Source organism: Piliocolobus tephrosceles, chromosome 5 (assembly GCF_002776525.5).
Source record: "Piliocolobus tephrosceles isolate RC106 chromosome 5, ASM277652v3, whole genome shotgun sequence".
NCBI lineage: Eukaryota > Metazoa > Chordata > Mammalia > Primates > Cercopithecidae > Piliocolobus > Piliocolobus tephrosceles.
In genome coordinates this window covers 61,258,210-61,277,565 of record NC_045438.1, presented here as the reverse complement: position 1 = coordinate 61,277,565, position 19,356 = coordinate 61,258,210, and the positions used below count along the sequence as shown (strand labels likewise).

Genomic DNA, 19,356 nt, shown 5'->3' with positions numbered 1-19,356 from the left:
TTGGGGATCTCTTTGCTATAGTAGCTTAGTGACTTCTCAGAAGAGGCAACATTTAAGCTAAGATGTAAATGACAAGAATGAACAAGCCATACCAAAAGGGAGAGAAAGAGCATTTCAGATAAATGAAAATGACCTAAAGGGAGACAGGTCAGTATGGATGGAGTACAGAGAGTGAATGGTAGAGATGAGGTTAGAGGATAATTAATTCAGGATCAAATCACATAAGGATTTGAAGGCCAGGGTAATAAATTTTTATTTTAAGTGTCATGGGAAACCACTGGAGAATTTTAATAAGTGTCATAATTGGGCTTATGTTTTAAAAACATCATTCCATCTTGGGCTATGGAGACATTTTAAAAAATGAAAACAAAAAACAATCACTCTAGCTGCTCTGTGTTAAATCAAGTGAGGTGGCAAAGTGAAGACAAACACTACTATAGTTAGAAAGCTACAGCCATAGTTCAGGGGAGCTAATTTTGTGCTCTGAACTAGGATGGTGGTATAAATGAAGGTAGAGAGAACAAATTCTTGAAATGTTTTAGAAATATCAACAAGGCTAATTATGAGTTGGATGAGGACAATAAGGGAAAGAGTGGAATCATTGATGATTTTGAGTTTAAGCAACTGCTATTTAATGAGGTGATTTGTTGTGTAAAGAGTGGACCATAGAGAGGTAAGAAGAGATAAGAGTGGAGACAAAGAGGTCAGCGGGAAGCTTGAGTTGAGGACAGCTGAGTTTTTGTTAATTTGTTTTTGCTTTTGTGGGGAGGAGGCAGATTTTGCTGTGAACAGCTCTTTTCTAGTAATGTTAGTTTCTATGTGCTTGTTAGGCATTCAAGTAGTCAGGCAACTGTCTCAAAGTTCTGAAATTCAAGGAAGATGTCTGGGCTGGAGATATGAATTTGAAAGTCATTAACATTATGGGCGGGTCATAAAGCCATAGACTGGATGATGTAGGTCATCTAGGGAGAAAATGTATGTAGAGAAGAGGGCAGAGGCATAGCCAAGAGTACTGAAGCATTGGGAAGAAAATTCCAAGGAAAACCAAAAAAGAGAGATGTCAGGAAAGCCTGGAGACTTGTTTCTAGAAGGCAGGCATAGTTACTTGTGTCACAAGCTATTGAAAGATTGAGTAAATGGGGATTGAGACCATTTACTGGTCTCAATGGCTCTGGCAACCACTGGCTTTGGCAAGAAGTGGGCTTTGAGAAGTGCCATTTCAATCAAGTGCTAGGAATAAACACCCATCTGGAGAATTTGAAGGAGAGATGAGGAGGTAGGGACCACAAGTATAGACATGTCTTTACATCTTTTAGGGAGTTTTGCTGTTAAGGGAAGCAGAGGAATTGGGTGATAGCTGAAGGTAAAAGTGGGGTCAAATAAGGATTTTTTAAAATTTGAGTAAGATCTTACTAGGAATGATTACTAAAGAGAATAAAGGAAAGGAGTACAATCAGAGGCATCTTAAGAAGGCCTAGTGAATGGGAGTCCTTCAAGTGTTTTGTGTGCAAAGTGCTATAGCCAATGAGGCATTTTTATTTTTATTTATTTATTTATTTATTTTTATTTATCTATCTATTTTGGGATGGAGTTTCGCTCTGGTTGCCCAGGCTGGAGTGCAATGGTGCGATCTCGGCTCACCGCAACCTTCACCTCCCAGGTTCAAGCGATTCTCCCTCCTCACCCTCCCTAGTAGCTGGGATTACAGGCATGTGCCACCATGCCTGGCTAATTTTGTAATTTTAGTGGAAACGAGGTTTCTCCATGTTGGTCAGGCTGGTCTCAAACTCCCAACCTCAGGTGGTCCACCTGCCTCCCAAAGTGCTGGGATTACAGGCATGAATCACCGCATCCAGCCAAGGCGTTTTCAAAAAACTGGAAGTGTGTGGAAAAAATGGTCACTGTTGATAGAAATGGGGCTGAGAAAGGAAATCATTTTAGAAATAATGATAAATGTATTTTTGACATATTGAGTTCAGGAAAATATTTAAGCAAAGATTAACCAACTTAGTACAAGGGATTTTTATTTTTATTATTTCTATGATCCGAAGAGAAACCAGAGTATACAAGGAATTTTGAGCTTCAAGATAACAAGAAAAATGATATATTTGACAAAGGACGAATCCAGTTGGTAGACTCTATTTAAATTATCCTGTATCAAATTAACAAGGATTTACTTTGCCAAGATTCTTGGCACTTTTATATTAACTTAAATTGCACTGGGAAAAAAGCATAATAGTAGTTGAGAAGCAACTAATTATAAGCAATTATAAGCCAAATTATGTTTATACCACAATTAGTGTTTGAGGTGGTTTAGTAGGCAGATTCTTCAATAAGCAACCATCAAATAATTGAACAGCTTGTAAAACACAGAAATACTTCTTTTATCTTTATTCCAAGTAGAGTAACCACATTCTTTTATCATTATAAAATAAGCAACATTTATTATCTTTTGTCCCAATAGGCAGTTTGAGTTGGATGCTTATAAAACATGGCAAGAGGGCTGGGCTCCGTGGCCTGGGAGGCCGAGGTGGCCAGATCACCTGAGGTCAGGAGTTCGAGACCAGCCTGGCAAACATGGTGAAACCTCCTCTCTACTAAAATACAAAAATTGGTCGGGCGTTTTGGCATGCACCTGTAATCCCAGCTACTCAGGAGGCCGAGGCAGGAGAATCGCTTGAACCCAGGAGGTAGAGGTTGCAGTGAGCCGAGATCACGCCACTGAACTCCAGCGTGGGCGACAGAGTGAGACTCTGTCTCAAACAAACAAACAAAACACGGCAAGAGTAGTGTATGTACCTAGCTCACAACATAGCTTCTTTCAACAGGTTTCACGGAGACACGTGAATCCATATTCTTGTAAGACAAGTGCTATTCTGCAGGGTATCTAGAGTGCAAACCCAAACCATGTCTTTTTCAGTGGATTTTTCATGCTGACATCATCTTACTTCACTTTGGGAAAGTTTTTTTCTAAGGATGATAGCGAAAAGTCTTTTTGTCTTGCGACAATAGCAATTTTTATGTCAGCTTGGTTTTTTTCCTCCCATATTTCCAAGTAAAATTCATAACTTTGTTACCACAATTTTGCCATCTGAGGTTAAACTGTTTGACCGTGGCTTGACGACTATTTTATACTTAATATTTATAAAATATTAGACTGATAGTTCGTTAAATTACCACTAGTGATAGCTCTGGAATCCCTGTTATATTAATTTCCAGGTAAATCCTTCTTAAGCACATGAGAAGATAGCACTGTAAATTTTGGGGGGTAAGGAGAAACTCCATCAATTAATACATCAGCTTGATAACATTCAAAGAAAAACATGATCAAATTTCAGATTATATTTAACACATTCAGTTTCTAGAAGTAGTTTTGCTGAATAAATTCCCACCAGTTGAGCTAATGGAGCAACGGAGTTGCCAGTGCTTCCCGGCTGCTGCAGTGCTCAGTCAATTCGGAGGCATGGCGAGCCACACGGTGGGAGGTGGGTAGAGCCGGAGTCCTCCAAGGCTAGGCGCCACGTTGCTTTTCTCTTCTGAAATGAGAAGACAATGCTTCTGGCTATTGTATAAACCAGCCGAGGACCGCATTCATTCGCACATCAGCCAAGGCGTGAGCAGAATTAAAGCGCCTTCTAATTCGACCCCTGGCAACGTGCGCGTCACGAACAAATGTTTAGTTTTAACGCCTGGCTGCGTTCGCCTTGGGAAAACACACTTGAAAGAATGGCCAAGTACCTCAGCAGTCGCGGTGAACTGTACAAGATCGAAAGCACCACGCCAACCCAGCGCTGGCCACCGTCCCCGCTGAACCCCGCCAACACCCCTAAGGACCCACCCATGTTTTCTGCTAATCATTTTTTTTTCTAAACAGCTCTGCACAGCCTTTCCTCATTCGGTTCCCGCTCTCCCCACCCACTCTGCATTCGATCCGAGGTTTCCAGTCCCCAGCTGGACATCACAGCATCGACTACCACTCAAGAGCCGGCCAGACCCCGAGCCGCAGCGCAGCGGGCAGCTCCCTGAGCTCCCCGCCAGGCCCCCGGCCAGCCAGCCGCCACTCGGCGGCTAGTGATTGACAGGCGGCGGCAGCTATGGGCCGTGGAGGTGGGACGATGCGTCACTTCCTGGTCTTTTGGGGGAGCCGGGGTATATAAGGGCGGTGCTCACGCAGCGCTCTCGCTTACACAGTATGGCCGGCGACATTAGCTAGCGCTCGCTCTACTCTCTCTAACGGGAAAGCAGCGGACTACAAGAGACTGAACTGTATCTGCCTCTATTTCCAATAGACTTACGTTCAACTTTCGCTCACACAAAGCCGGGAAAATTTTATTAGTCCTTTTTTTTAAAAAAAAGTTAATATAAAATTATAGCAAAAAACAAAAAGGAACCTGAACTTTAGTAACACAGCTGGAACAATCCGCAGCGGCGGCGGCAGCGGCGGGAGAAGAGGTTTAATTTAGTTGATTTTCTGTGGTTGTTGGTTGTTCGCTAGTCTCACGGTGATGGAAGCTGCACATTTTTTCGAAGGGACCGAGAAGCTGCTGGAGGTTTGGTTCTCCCGGCAGCAGCCGGAGGCAAACCAAGGATCTGGGGATCTTCGCACTATCCCAAGGTGGGTCCCCGGGGCTCTCGCTGACATCCGGGCCTGGGGACTGTCGCCGCCGCCGAGGCACCAGCCACGGGCGGGGCCGAGTTCCCTCAGCCTTCAGGTGGGGGCAGGTCTGCGGCCGGGGGTCGCTTCGGCGGCCTTGGAAGGTTCGCGGTTTGGGGGAGAGCGGCCGTGTCCACGCGGGCCGGAGCCGACTTCTCCCGCGGTGGTTGCCGCGCCTGGCACTGCCCTGGGGGAGGGGAGGAGGCCGGCGCGGCCGCGTGCTCAGGTAAAGTCCCGCGCTGGGCGGCGGGAGGCGCGGCCCGGGGTGGTTTTGCGGCCCGCGCCTCCAGACGTTCCGCTCCGTAGTAGTTGGCGGCAGGGGCCTCAGGTGGGGGTCGGGGGCGCCTGCGCGGGTTGCCTCCGGCAGGTGTGGCTCGGCGGGCTTAGTCAGGCGCTAATTCGGGCGTGCCCGCTTCGGGGAATGGAGGGCGGGAGCGGCGCTCATTCTTGCCGCGGGCGCGGACAGGAGGGGCCCTCCCGGCCTTGTCTGAGGGGCTGGCGAACAGGCCTCCCACCCGCGGTGGCCGCGGGCAGCATGTGGCGCTCGGGCGGCGGGGATTGGGCGGGAGCAGTTGTGTCGCAGTGGCGGGGCCCCACCGCTGCCCTAACGTGCTCTGCGCCAGAGCCTTTTCGGGGCGGCTGGGCAAACGGTGCAGTCCCCGGGGCCGCCCTCGACACGGCCACTGAGCCCACCGAGGGCTGCTCCCCAGTCTCTTGACCTTGGGTTGTGTAACCTGCTACGGAGCCGGCGGGAGAGGTGCGGGTGGAGGGAGGCCCGCCTGCCCTAGGACATAATGCCTCTAAAGCCTTAAGCTTGAGCAAAGGAATCTGGGGCCCAGTCCTACTGCCGGCCGTCACGCGAAACATACTTGGGCTGACCGCGCCGAAGAGGCGTTTTAGTTGGTATTGCTGTGGAAATCCATGCTTAAATAAAAGCCCGGAGATCCCGTGGATGCTTGGGCCTTGTTCCCGGCTGCGGTCGCACAGGTGGCCACCCATGGCCTTCCTAGGCCCTGCCACCGGATCCCCGGCTCCTCTGCGCACAAGTGCGGCTAGAGTGGCCGTGCTGCGGGGTAACCGGCGTGGCCAGCTTCATTGAGAGGCGGCGACCAATGGGCTCCTGGGCCCGACTCAGAGCCTGGCCCCAGGGTGTGGGCCAATGGGCGTTTTAGGAATGTTAGCTAATCTCGGAGCTGTCCCTTGACAAAAAGCAACTGGAAAAGGGAATCCAGGCAGACACGTGCTACCGAGACTTCAAGGCACGATGGGAAATCCAGTTTCTAGCAGTGTATCTTGAACGATTCCGTTGTAGAAAAAAACTACTAGTGATAGCTAATATGTCACACGTCTCATTTTTCAAGCTTCGTGTGACACTTAAAATGTCTATAGCGCTTACTACGTGCCAGGCTCACGTGCAGATTATAGGAAGCGGACTTTGGTCATGGAGAAGCGTAGTATTTCCTTCATTTCACAAATGAGAAGGCTGGTATTTGTGATAGGTGTTTGGTAAAAACGATTGTGATCAGGATAATTAACCTATAAAATCTTGGCAAGGAAGAACTAATGGGTAAGAACAGTCCTAGAAAACGAATAGCAGAAATTGTCACTTTGGCTTTTTAAATGTTTGAGCCCTTAAATAATAGTAAGTACATGTTCTTAATAAAGGGAAGAAGGTTTTGTTCTCCCCAAGTTCTTGGCGGTTTGGCTGTTTAGAGCTTCCTGAGTCAAAGTGGAGAGGGGGAAGAGGCTTTTAACAAAGCAGCCTGCTTTCTTTAAATGTTGAAGAACCCTTTTTACTTTGTACTTTGATCAGCCCAAATTGTTTACTGCTCCAGTGTGGCTCTTAAAATCATGGCCAAAGTTGAACTTTGAAGGACAAAATATTCCCTGTAGAGTTCATGATTTAGTGCCATCCATTTTGTGGGCATGTAACATTCATTGAACAACTACTGGTAGTATACTGCCACATTGTAACTGTTGTAGATAAAGCAAGTTAAGCAAGAACGGAAAAATCTATTGATTTAACTAAGGTCCCCTGGTAACCTTCGTAGGAACATTTTTCAGCGACCACTCAAGTGGTTAGGTTATTTACCGGGATGTTAAAAAAGCCTGAAATAGTAGGTATTCGTTGAATCACCTAAAATCAACAGCCTAGCAAAGAGAGTATCGTCGATGGAGTCTGGTCTGTGGGGACATGGGGCCAGTCCCAGAGACCCCAGGGAAGGATAATCGGTCATCTAGAAGAATAAAGCATGACGCGTTTTACTCAAATGACATGATTAAATGCACAGCCTCTGGAATAACAAGATTTGAATTCAAACAGCATTTAATAGCTGTGTGAGCTGTTTCCTCATCTTTAAAATGGAGACAGTAATGGTATATAGCTCATGAAAGTTGTGAAGAATAAATAGGTTAATATTTTATATGCAGTACTAAAGACAGGATCCATCTATAGTGTCGCACTATAGCCCAGGCTGGAGTGCAGTGGCACGATCATGGCTCACTGCAGCCTTGACTTCCTGGGCTCCATTAAGATACGAATAAACTAAAAGTGGGTTAAAAGACGAACAGGCTGAATTAAACAAATTTGTTTATAAAGCATAATAAACATACGGACATAGAAAGGATTAAGAGAGTGAGAGGCTTAAATGTCCAAAGAGAGCATTAGTGTTGATGCTAAAGACAAGGATAACAAGATAAAGATATTAGGGAGAAAAAATTCCTGGAAAAATAGCTTTCCAAAACTAACGCAAGAAGAAATAGAGAACCTAAAATAGTCCTAGAACAACACCTAAATAACTTGAATCAATCATCTAGGCCCAGATGGTTTCACTGGAGTGTTCTACATAATTCAAGGGAGAAAATATCCAACCTTTTTCACACATTCTTCTAGGAAACGACATACTTCCCTCAGTTTGCTCATCCCAAAGTCTGAAATATTTTTTTCTCCTACACAATATTTACCTTTCATATTTAGATCTGCAATCCATCTGGAATTGATTTTGTGTGTGGTGTGAGGGAATAGAATTCACTTTAAACAAACTTGGCTCATCAGTCCAAGTTTTAATGCCAAGTTAAGCTGGAATCCTTTCTGAATATACACCTTTTTACTAAATACTGCTTTCCTCTTGTAGATAGATCATTTAAGATAATTTATCTTAATAAGTGAACAAATTATGTAATACTGAGAAATTTAACAAAGAAAAATCTTGTATGATATAGCTTGGGTGAAACACTACTGTTGGAGAAAAGCAGCAGACCCCAGGTATACCCAGATGAATAAAGGACAATTAAGGGAGAGACAGTTTCTTAGGGGTAACCTGCAATTTTCTTTAATTTTTCAGATTTTAGGGATGTTGAATAAAATTCAGTGACCATTTAAAAATGGTTTAGTTGTTGGATCAAAGTGCTATAACAAACAAAAACCTTTTATAAGAAATGTCAGCTTTAGGGAGGGTGAGAGTAGTAAGGAGGAAATCTGTTAGAAAATAGAAAATTTTGCTGAGAAAAGAGTGATTTTTCAGAACTGGAAATCCTATTCTGTGCTTTACTCAGATTTTATAAACTAAAACATAATTTTTAATAAAGGATTGGGGCAGTTGCAAAGATAGTCATACCTCAGCTTAACTTTCCCCAAACTCATGCCTTCTTTGACTACGTCATTATGCAGTATTATCACACTATCAATAATTTACATTGAAGGAATTTACAGCCCATTGCCAAAAAACCTTTTAGTGCAATGTTTCAGAGTAAAAATGCTTCCTACTAAAGAATTAAGCTTCTCGTTACATTCCTCCCAGCAGTTTCAAAAAGGTTTCGGGGCTGGGCTTGGTGGTTCATGTCTAATCCCAGCACTCTGAGAGGCCAAGGAGTTTGAGACCAGTCTGGGCAACATAGTGAAATCCTGACTCTACAAAAAAAATTGAAAAAGTATCTGGGCATGCTGGTCCATCCTGGTGCGTGTCTGCAGTCCCAGCCACCCAGGAGGCTGAGGTGGGAGGATTTTTTGAGCCATTGGGGGATCGAGGCTGCAGCAAAATGAGATTGCACCAGTGCGCTCCATCTGGGTCACAGAGTGAAACCCTGTCTCAACAACAACAAAAAGATTTTAACTGTTGTTTACAAACCATGTATTTTTAAGAAGCACATGTTGAAAGTAGCAGAACACTGAGAGGAGTATCCCGATTTGGGGTAAACATTTGAGACGGAGAAACAATAATGTGATTATAATAGTGTGGCTGCATTCTAGGTTCATATCTTTGAACAAAAGGAGGCGGCTTATTTCTCAGGGTATCTGAATTCACTGCCCCAGGAAGGCATCCTCAGAATCTAACTTCTGGTCAGTCTAGCTTTACTCAAGAATAATCTGGTTTTAGGATGCCTTTGACCTAAAGACTGCTTACTACCTGGGGTAGAGGCACCCTGATGAATGTACTGTAGTGAGAGTCTCTAAAACAGACCTAAAAATATGAGGTAAGCTCCGAATTGGGAAGCTGCAGTGACTATGGATAAATTACATGAACTCTGAAACTAGCTGGTTTTACATTAGGAAGTAATGAGTAATCTAATGACCTGGAAGCTTTTCAAATAAAAATTTCCAGGCATCATCCTCAGAAAGTGTCTGACCTAACTGGATATGGGAGTAGGATCTATGTAGTCATTTTTCAGGTGATTAGAGCATAACCCTGTACTAATGGGTTCCGTCTATATTTAAGTCCTTTGTCTTTTTTTTTTTTTTTTTGACAGTCTTAGTCACCCAGGCTGGAGTGCAGTGGTCACATCTCAGCTCACTGTAACCTCCTCCTCCCAGGTTCAAGCGATTCTTCTGTCTCAGCCTCCCTAATAGCTGGTACTACAGGTATGCGCCACCATGCCTGGCTAATTTTTGTATTTTTAGTAAAAGACAGGGTTTCGCCATGTTGACCAGGCTGGTCTCGAACTCCTGACTTCCAAGTGATTGAGCCATCGCCCGTGGTCCCTTTGTCCATTTTTTAATCACTTTTTTTTTTTGTTGAGTTGTGTGTAGGTGTTTCTTTTACTTTAGATATTGACCCCTTATGAGGTGACTTGCAAGTATTTTATTCTGTAGGTTGTCTTTTCACTCGTTTCTTTTGATGTATAGAAATTTTTACATTTTAGGTTTTCAAGCTCCATGTGTCTGTTTTTGATTTTTGTTGTATGTCATATCCAAGAAATGATTGTCAAATGTAATGCCTGAAGCGTTTACCCTATGTATTCTTTTGGGAGTTTTATTTCCTCTTAATGTTTAGTTCCTTGATCCATTTTAATTTTTGTTTATGATGTAAGATAAGAGTCCAACTTAATTTTGTTTGCATGTGGACATCCATTTTTCCTAGCAACCATTTGTGGAAGAGACTGTTTTTCCCTGTTACGTAGTCTTGGGACTCTTGTTCAAGATACTTGACCTCAGTCATTTACTTCTTGTTTTGAGACATGCTTGTCTTGCTGTCTCCCAGGCTAGAGTGCAGTGGTGTGACTTTGGCACACTGCAACCTCCGCCTCCTGGGTTCAAGCGATTCTCCTGCCTCAGCCTCCCGAGTAGCTGGGACTACAGGCATGTGCCACCACACCTGGCTAATTTTGGTATTTTTAGTAGAGATGGGGTTTTGTTATGTTGGTCAGGCTGGTCTTGAACTCCTGACCTCAAGTGATCCACCTGCCTTGGGCTCCCAAAATGCATTTAATCAGGCGACATAGAGAAGTTTTGTTAATAATTATCTTGTCCCTATAAACATTCCTAAGTTCTATTTTTATTAGATTTCAGCCTCTAAGAAAACGTTTTAAATATAAAATGTGGCATGCCACTAAAGTGTTGTTTTTCAGACATACCATTCATGTGCTGTTATTAATATAGAACATGTATATCTTTGGGATCATTTATCATGATCTCTGATTATATTTAATATTTTAGTACCTACTGTTTAAGTGAAATTAGGGTATCTCAACCTCAGCATCCTTGACATTTTGGTTCAGATAATTCACTGTTGTCAGTGACTATCCTGTTAATTATACCGTGTGTAGCAGCATCCCTGGCCTCTGTCCTCTACATGCTGGCAACACCACTACCACCCCAGTTTGTGATAAAAAAAAGTGTCTCAAAATGTTGCCACATGTCTCCTGGGTGGCAAAATTATCACAAGTTGAGAACCACTGAATTAGATCAAAGAGATGGCATTTAAGATGAGAAAAAGGAATTCAAATCAGGAAGTACTCAGTCTACATATTTCTTTGTGTTTTATAAGCACCTAAGAATTGTGTGCTTTGAGCTATGTGCACATGCCTGTAATCCCAAATCCCAGCACTTTGGGAGGCCGAGGCGGGTGGATCGCTTGAGGTCAGGAGTTCGAGACCAGCCTGGCCAACATGGTGAAACGCCTTCTCTACTGAAAATACAAAAATAAATTAGCCGTGCATGGTAGCAGATGCCTGTAATCCCAACTACTCAGGAGGCTGGGGCAAGAGACTTGCTTGAACCTGGGAGGTGGAGTTTGCAGTGAGCTGATAGCGTGCCATTGCACTCCAGCCTAGGTGACAGAACAAGACTCCATCTCAAAAAAAGAAAAAATTGTGTGCTTGAATAGCTTTATAATAATTTCTAATGACTAGATCAGTATTATGTGATCTGTAATGTGAATAAATCCCAAAATTATTTAGCTGTCTTGCTTCTCTCTCTCTCGATTCTGCTTTATATCCATCAATTTGATTTATTGAACGCTGTAAGAATTGCCAAATATAGATGAGTTTTGTAAACAGTTTATAATAGACTAGTGTTTCAAAGTCTCAATGTGTAGTATGCTTGGGAATGAAGCAGAGATGAGACCACCACCACTGCTGAGCCTGATAAAACATTCTAGCTTAATGCTATCTTTTTTTTTTTTTTTTTGACACAGTCTCACTGTGTCACCCAGACTGGAGTGCGGTGGCGTGATCTTGGCTCACTGCAACCTGATTTAGAAAATGGCTCTGTCAACTGTATAAAGCACTTTGTCTTTTCCATCGTTAATTTGATCAGAAAGCAGACCACTGAAAACCTTTTCTCCAAAACAAGAGTCAGCAAACTTTCTGTAAAGGGCTAGAGAGTAAATTTTAAATTTTGCAAGGCAGACAGTCTGTTGCAACTACTCATCTCTGCCCTTATAGGGCAGATATAACCATAGTCAATGTATGGGTGTGACTAGGTTCCAGTAGAGCTTTATTTACAAAAGCAGGACATTTTTTCCCACAGAAATATGATAGAAATAATTTGTGCTGAAATTTTCAGCTGTTGGAGAATTTTTCACCTCTTTTATGTACACATATAGCATTGTATTGACTTCTTCATTTTTCTTTGATCTGTCTTGCCCTCTGATTTATTTTTCTTGAGCCTGGCAGCTCTGGTAAGATATGCCTTTATCATCACTAGGTTGGTAGACAGTTTAACTGTTTGTCCTAGGGTGCTTAAAGTAATTGCTTTCTTTGATACTATGATTGAAAAATTCTGACTAGTGGAGCATTACTAGTAGTTGAGGAAAGGTTTGGATGGAGAATTTTATGAACTGTTGATGAATGAGTGTAAGAGCATTTTGAAGCCAGATGGGTTGGCACGTGCCTATAATCCCAGCACTTTGGGAGGCTGGGGTGGGAGGATTTCATAAGCCCAAAAGTTTGAGACAAACCTGGACAATATAGGGAGACCTCATCTCTACAAAAAATTTAAAAATATATTAGTAAGGTGTAGTGATACATGCCTGTGGTCCCAGCTACTTGGGAGGCTGAGATGGGAGGATCTCTTTGAGCCTGGGAGGCCAAAGCTCCAGTGAGCTGTGATTGTGCCATTGTTCTCCAACCTGGGCGACAGTGAGACTGGTTCAAAAAACAAAAGGTTATTTATTTCTACCATTACAGAAGAAGCATGCTACACTGTCTTCTTTTATTAAAATGCAATTAATAAACCCTGGACAGAATGCCTTGTTGAGCAGCTATCCAAGGACTCTGAGAAGTAAATTTTAGCAGGTGAAATGGAGAAGAAAGCCAGAACTTTAAATTCCACTGAACCACTAATTTCCTGGTTTTTTCCCCCTTTGGTATCTCCTCACTCATTTCTCCTGGGCTTGCCAGAAACCCAAAACTGAACAGTAAGGGCAGGCAAAAATAGTTCCAAGAAAGGCTCTCTGGTTCTGGTCTGCAAAGAAAGAAAGAGAGGCCCCTTTGAGTCAGAGTGGAGGAAATCTTTTTTTTGCTTTTGTTTTATTCTGTTCTGCCCCAACCCCCTTGTAGGCCTTTAGCAGCTGTGGCAGTTAGGCAGATACCTAAAACGACAAGAGAAGGGAATCTGTTTGTTTGTTTGTTTGTTTTTGAGACAGAGTCTTGTTCTATTGCCCAGGCTGGAGTGCAGTGGCGCGATCTCGGCTCACTTGCAAGCTCCATCTCCCAGGTTCACACAATTCTTCTGCCTCCACACTATTCTCCTGCCTCAGCCTCCCGAGTAGCTGGGACTGCAGGTGCCCGCCATCACGCCCGGCTAATTTTTTGTGTTTTTGGTAGAGACAGGATTTCACCGCATTGCCAGGATGGTCTCCATCTCCTGACCTTGTGATCCATCCGCCTTGGCCTCCCGAAGTGCTGCGATTACAGGCATGAACGCTCACGCCTGGCCAAAGCCCTGTTTTTATAGACAGTGGATGAAGAAGAGTCCTTCCCCTATCCCTTATGTGAGTCAGGCATTGTCAGAGAGATTATGGAGAGTTGAAGAAAAGTAAACCTATGAAGTTTTATATGGACATTCCTTAGCCATTTTGCATGGATCTGACCCTAAACAGCACATCAGAGGTTTGAAAACTAAAATACAGGATAAACTGCCTCCCCAGGGCCAGCCTGGCCATTGGGTGGCAAATAAGTGGGACAGATGCAAATAGCATAGCAAAGGAGTTCATAATGAGCCTGACATTGGAACCATAACACAACCTACAAATGTTGAGTAAAAACTTGAAGCCTCAACCAAACCAGATTGTCTGCTAAACGTTTTTAAAAATCAAGACCTAGAATGATGTAACATGTCAAAATATCCAGGATGCAATCCTAAATTGGTTGACATACCCAAAACCAGGAAAATCTTAACATCTCGAAAGAACAGCAGACACCAACCTCAATCAAGGTGACATGAACCACGATTTTAAAGTATCTGTGCTACAAATTGTAAGGGTGAATACTTTTTGTTTTAAGAGAGGGTCTTGCTCTGTTGCCCTGGCTGGAGTGTAGTGGTGTAATCCTGGTTCATTGCACCTTCCACCTCCTGGGCTCAAGCAAACTTCCCACATCAGCCTACTGAGTAGCTGGAACTACAGGCCTACACCACCACTCCCAGCTGCCAGAGACTGGCTATTGCTGTGTTGCCCAGGCTGGTGTTGAACTTCTGGCCTTGTGATCCTTCCTTCTTGGCCTCTCTGAACCACAGTGCCTGACCACAACAGCCTTTTAAAAAAGAGAAAACAAAAATAAGAAAGGAAAAGACTGTTACATTGTTTGGTTCAGCCAGGGACCCTGTTGTTAAAAGTCTTAATAGAAATGGTGAGTATAGCCAGGCGCGCTGGCTCAAGCCTGTAATCCCAGCACTTTGGGAGGGCGAGACGGGCTGATCATGAGGTCAGGAGATTGAGACCATCCTGGCTAACATAGTGAAATCCCGTCTCTACTAAAAAAAAAATAAACTAGCTGGGCGAGGTGGTGGGCGCCTGTAGTCCCAGCTACTCGGGAGGCTGAGGCAGGAGAATGACGTAATCCCGGGAGGCAGAGCTTGCAGTGAGCTGAGATCCGGCCACTGCACTCCAGCCTGGGCGACAGAGCGAGACTCTGTCTCAAAAAAAAAAAAAAAAAAGAAAAAAGAAATGGTGAGTATAACTGAGAAAGGGAGGGTGGGATTTGTTAGTGCATCCAGTGGGTAAAAAATATGTGCAAGAATGGTAAATTATAGTGGGAAGTCAGTAGGTGATGACTTAAGCAGATAGCATTATTGATGGACCTGAATTAGATAAGCTCTTTAAAGATCTGAAATTTTAATGCTTCAAATACTTAAATCATAGTTGGTGTTTTTATTTACCTTCATATTCAGGAATGGGAGTCTTAATAGTAGATAATTTTTGCAAGGATTTTGTAAATTTATCTTAGTCAAGTGAAGCAGGATTTCATTCCCACGAGTAAAGTTTGTTTATTTTTTTGAGATGGAGTTTCACTTTTGTCGCCCAGGCTGGAATGCAGTGGTGTGATCTCGGCTCACTGCAACCTCCATCTCCGCATTCAGTCTCCTGCCTCAGCCTCTGGAGTAGCTGGGATTATAGGCGCCCACCACCACGCCCAGCTAATTTTTGTATTTTTATAGAGACGGGGTTTCAACACGTTGGCCAGGCTGATCTCAAACTCCTGACCTCAGGTGATCCACGCACCTCGGCTGGGATTACAGGCGTGAGCCACTGTGACTGGCCAAGTTTTTTTTGTTTTTTGTTTTTGTTTGTTTTTTTGTTTTTGAGATGGAGTCTCCCTCTGTTTCCCAGGCTGGTATGCAGTGGCAAGATGTCAGCTCACTGCACCCTCCACCTTCAAGTGATTCTTCTGCCTCAGCCTCCTGAGTAGCTGAGATTACAGGCGTGTGCCACCACACAAGCCAGGGGTAATTTCAAGGGTTGTCACAGTATATGTCCCGCATATGTATTCTTTGCATATATGAACAAATTTTTAGCACCTTTTTAAAAGAACCTTAATTTTTTAATAGCTCTTTTTAAAAAGTTGTTTAGTCATGTTATAGTCAAATACAGGAACTCAGCTCTGTAATCATTAGCAAGCCTAACACATTAAATATTTTTGGATGGGTATTGGTACACAGATGGGTCAGTAACAGTTTCTTATAGCAAAATGGTGAGACACACAAAATTCTACTAGGCTTCTTTGGTGTTGTGCTTGCTTTTTAATAAAAATGAATAAAACATTTTGCTGTTGGATTTCGCTCAGACGTTCTTATCTGGTTAACAAATGATTTGCTGGCTGGGCACAGTGGCTCACGCCTGTAATCCCAGCACTTTGGGAGGCCGAGGCAGGTGGATCACCTGAGGTCAGTAGTACGAGACCAGCCTGGCCAATGTGGTGAAACCCTGTCGCCACTAAAAATACAAAAATTAAAATTAGCCAGGCGTGGTGGTGCGTGCCTGTAATCCCAGCTGCTTGGGAGGTGGAGGTTGCAGTGAACAGAGATCTTGCCACTAGACTCCAGCCTGGGTGGTAGAGCAAGACTTAGTCCCCCCCCCCCCCAAAAAAAAAAAAAAGATTTGCCATTTTTGTGAGTATAGAGCAATGGCCTGTCAGATATCATGGGGCTTAAAAATTTTTCTTCTTTTTTTTAAAGACCTAGGGTATTGCTCTATCGCCCAGGTTGGTCTCAAACTCCTGAGCTCAAGCCATCCCAATCCCAAAGTGCTAGGATTACAGGCAGTTCTCCTGCCTCAGCCTCCTGAGTAGCTGAGATTTTAAGCACCCGCCACCACACCTGGTCTCAAACTCCTGACCTTAAGTGATCCACCTGCCTTGGCCTCCCAAAGTGCTGGGATTACAGGTGTGAGCCACCGTGCCTGGCCTAGAAAATATTTCTGGCAAACAACTGGGCATGGTGGCACACGCCTGTGGTTCTGGTTACCTGAGAGACTGAGGTAAGAAAATTGCTTGAGCCTGGGAGGTCAAGGTTGAAGTGAGCTGTGATTGCGCCACTGCACTCCAGCCTGGGCGACAGAGTGAGACCCTGTCTCAAAAAATAATATCTGGTCATGTTAAGCTGTTCCATGGAATTACATTGTCTTTTTATAATGGGCACAGTGATGAAAGAATCAATACTTTCCTTATTCTATTTCAGGCAAATTAAGACTAGTTTCTTCATGTCCATATGACCTCCATTGCTATGGTTGCTTGTACTGCACATTTCCTGCTAAATGGGCTTTCTCATTGCATTTGGAGAGCTGTGTAGTATTCCCAAAATCTTCTAGGTGTGCTTATAATCGGCAAAGTAATTACAGTTTTTTGTAAGTGCTATAAGGGTAACATCACTCACTGTCCAGACAGACAGGCTTTTAAATCTCTATGCCAATTAGATTGGTAAAATTATGCTCTTTTTTTTAAGTGTTTCTGAAGGTTAAAAATCTGCACATTTTAGAGACAAAGTGTCCCATTGAATTTCTATAATCATTGATGAGTTAATGGTTTGCCTTGGTTTATGGACCTTTGAACATTTTTTTGCCTATTTTTCTTTTAGTAATTTGTAAATACATAGTATAATGACCTTTTTTTTTTCATATATAGCATAATATACCTGTCATTTATCTGGATATGTCAATGTAGATTATTTTGAAAGAAACTAAATGTTGGTGCACAATATTAATTAAAAATGTGGTCTCTTCATGGGAAAAAGGGTGAGCTTTGTAATTTTTATGAGTAGGTGGGTACTGTTGTGGATTAATCATAATTTTTTTTGTTAAATGATAGATCTGAGTGGGACATACTTTTGAAGGATGTGCAATGTTCAATCATAAGTGTGACAAAAACTGACAAGCAGGAAGCTTATGTACTCAGGTAAGTCCTGTGAAACAAGTGTTAGGTAGCTCATTTCAGTCCTAATCATAATGTGAAACAGTAAGCTCCTCTCAGTTGTAGTTCTGGGTTTTTTTGTTTTTTGTTTTGTTTTTTGAGACTTAGTTTTACTCAGTCACCCAGGCTGGAGTGCAGTGGCGTGATCTCAGCTCACTGCAACCGCCACCTCCCTGGTTCAAGCAGTTTTCCTGCCTAAGCTTCCTGAGTAGCTGGGATTACAGGCACCCTCCATCACACATGGCTAATTTTTGTAGTTTTAGTAGAAACGGGGTTTCACCATGTTGGCCAGGCTGGTCTTGAACTGCTGACCTCAGGTGATCCACCCGCCTCGGCCTCCCAAAGTGCTGGGATTATACACGTGAGCCACTGCACTCCGCCTTTTTTTACATTATTTTAAAGAATGTGGTATAAAAGGAAACGTTTAGTGTAACATGGATGTTTCTAGGATGTAAATTTTGAAGCCTCACTGGACAGTTCAAGGTGGTTGCCATCTTTTCCTCCCACTTAATAAAGAAGTACCTCTTAATCAGAAGTTGAGGCAAAGGGAAAAGTTAGCTTTGCTATACAAATACAGTTGTCTAATTGGTATATAAAAGCTCATCACCTTTTTTATAGTTGCAGAGTTAATTTATTCAATAAATACTTTGAATGAATGCTTATAGTATATATTGTGTATATATTGTGATGGACCTTGCAGGGGGATACTGGACTAAACAGCCCCCCCACCCTTGTTTTTTTTTTTTTTTTTCCCCCTGAGACGGAGTCTGTCCAGGCTGAAGTGCAGTGGCACAATCTCATCTCACTGCAACCTCTGCCGCCCAGGTTCAAGCAATTCTCTTGCCTCAGCCTCCCAAGTAGCTGGTATTGCAGGCGCCTGCCACTGTGCCTGGCTAATGTTTGTATTTTTAGTAGAGACGGGGTTTCACCATCTTGGTCAGGCTAGTCTTGAACTCCTGACCTCGTGATCCACCCACCTTGACCTCGTAAAGTGCTGGGATTACAGGTGTGAGCCACCGTGCCTGGCCTCTCTTTTTTTTAAAACTAAGTTTATATTATGAATATACTAATGTTTATGAAAATGCTTACCATGTGCCAAGTCCTGGGGATGTTTTGTATACTAGAAAAAAGAATACTGTAGTGTGTAACTTGCTTCCTTGAGATCCTAATATTTAAAAATACTAGCCGAAATTGTAAATAATTAAATTGGTTGATTGCACCCTCAGTAGTACATTTAGTATTGTTACAATATTGTGACTTTTTTCAACTGCAGTGAGAGTAGCATGTTTGTCTCCAAGAGACGTTTCATTTTGAAGACATGTGGTACCACCCTCTTGCTGAAAGCACTGGTTCCCCTGTTGAAGCTTGCTAGGGATTACAGTGGGTTTGACTCAATTCAAGTAAGCAAACTTTTAAATATTTTTTCAGGCATAAATGTTAGAGTTCTTATCCTGTAATATGTAAAGTAAATAAATTTATATACTTACTGCCTTTGTTACAATGCATGTAAACACGTGGTAAGGTGTTCATATCTTAGAAAGAGATCTGATTCTAAAGAACAGCAGAAAATATGAAGGAAGCAGAGAATGAGTTAGGATGAAATTCAAGTGGGAGAAAGAAATGAAGAAGCTAGACACTTCCAGTAGTTAATTTCTTAACATGGTTACTTATAATAATAGAGAAATGGTAAGAAAAGAAGGAAAAGCAAAATGTCATTACCGAAATTGTCCAGTCTTTATAATGAGTTAGGTCGAAGAGCAACAGTCAGTATTGAGTTACATTCTCATACTCTTCAATAACTAAGGTGTTTTTACCTAGAGTATAATTTTCTGATTAGTGGTTGTCACATTTTATTTTATTTTTTATTTTTTTGAGATGGAGTTTCGCTCTAGTTTCCCAGGCTGGAGTGCAATGGCACAATCTCAGCTCATTGCAATCTGCACTTCCCAGGTTCAAGCGATTCTCCTGCCTCAGCCTCCCAAGTAGCTGGGATTACAGGTGTCCACCACCACGCCCGGCTAAATTTTTTGTATTTTTAGTAGAGACGGTGTTTCACCATGTTGGCCAGGCTGGTCTCGTAA

At 43.0% G+C, this 19,356-nt stretch overlaps 1 protein-coding gene across 1 annotated transcript in view; it reads left to right on the top strand.

The window, feature by feature from the left end:
• Positions 1-4,173: 4,173 nt before the first annotated feature.
• The window catches only part of AMD1 (adenosylmethionine decarboxylase 1), a 21,288-nt gene continuing 6,105 nt past the window's right edge, over positions 4,174-19,356 (top strand). The window contains exons 1-3 of the mRNA XM_023206031.3: positions 4,174-4,615; positions 17,174-17,260; positions 18,549-18,675. Coding sequence (XP_023061799.1) covers positions 4,506-4,615; positions 17,174-17,260; positions 18,549-18,675 — 324 coding nt within the window. The 5' untranslated portion in view covers positions 4,174-4,505. The remainder of the gene's footprint in view (positions 4,616-17,173; positions 17,261-18,548; positions 18,676-19,356) is intronic.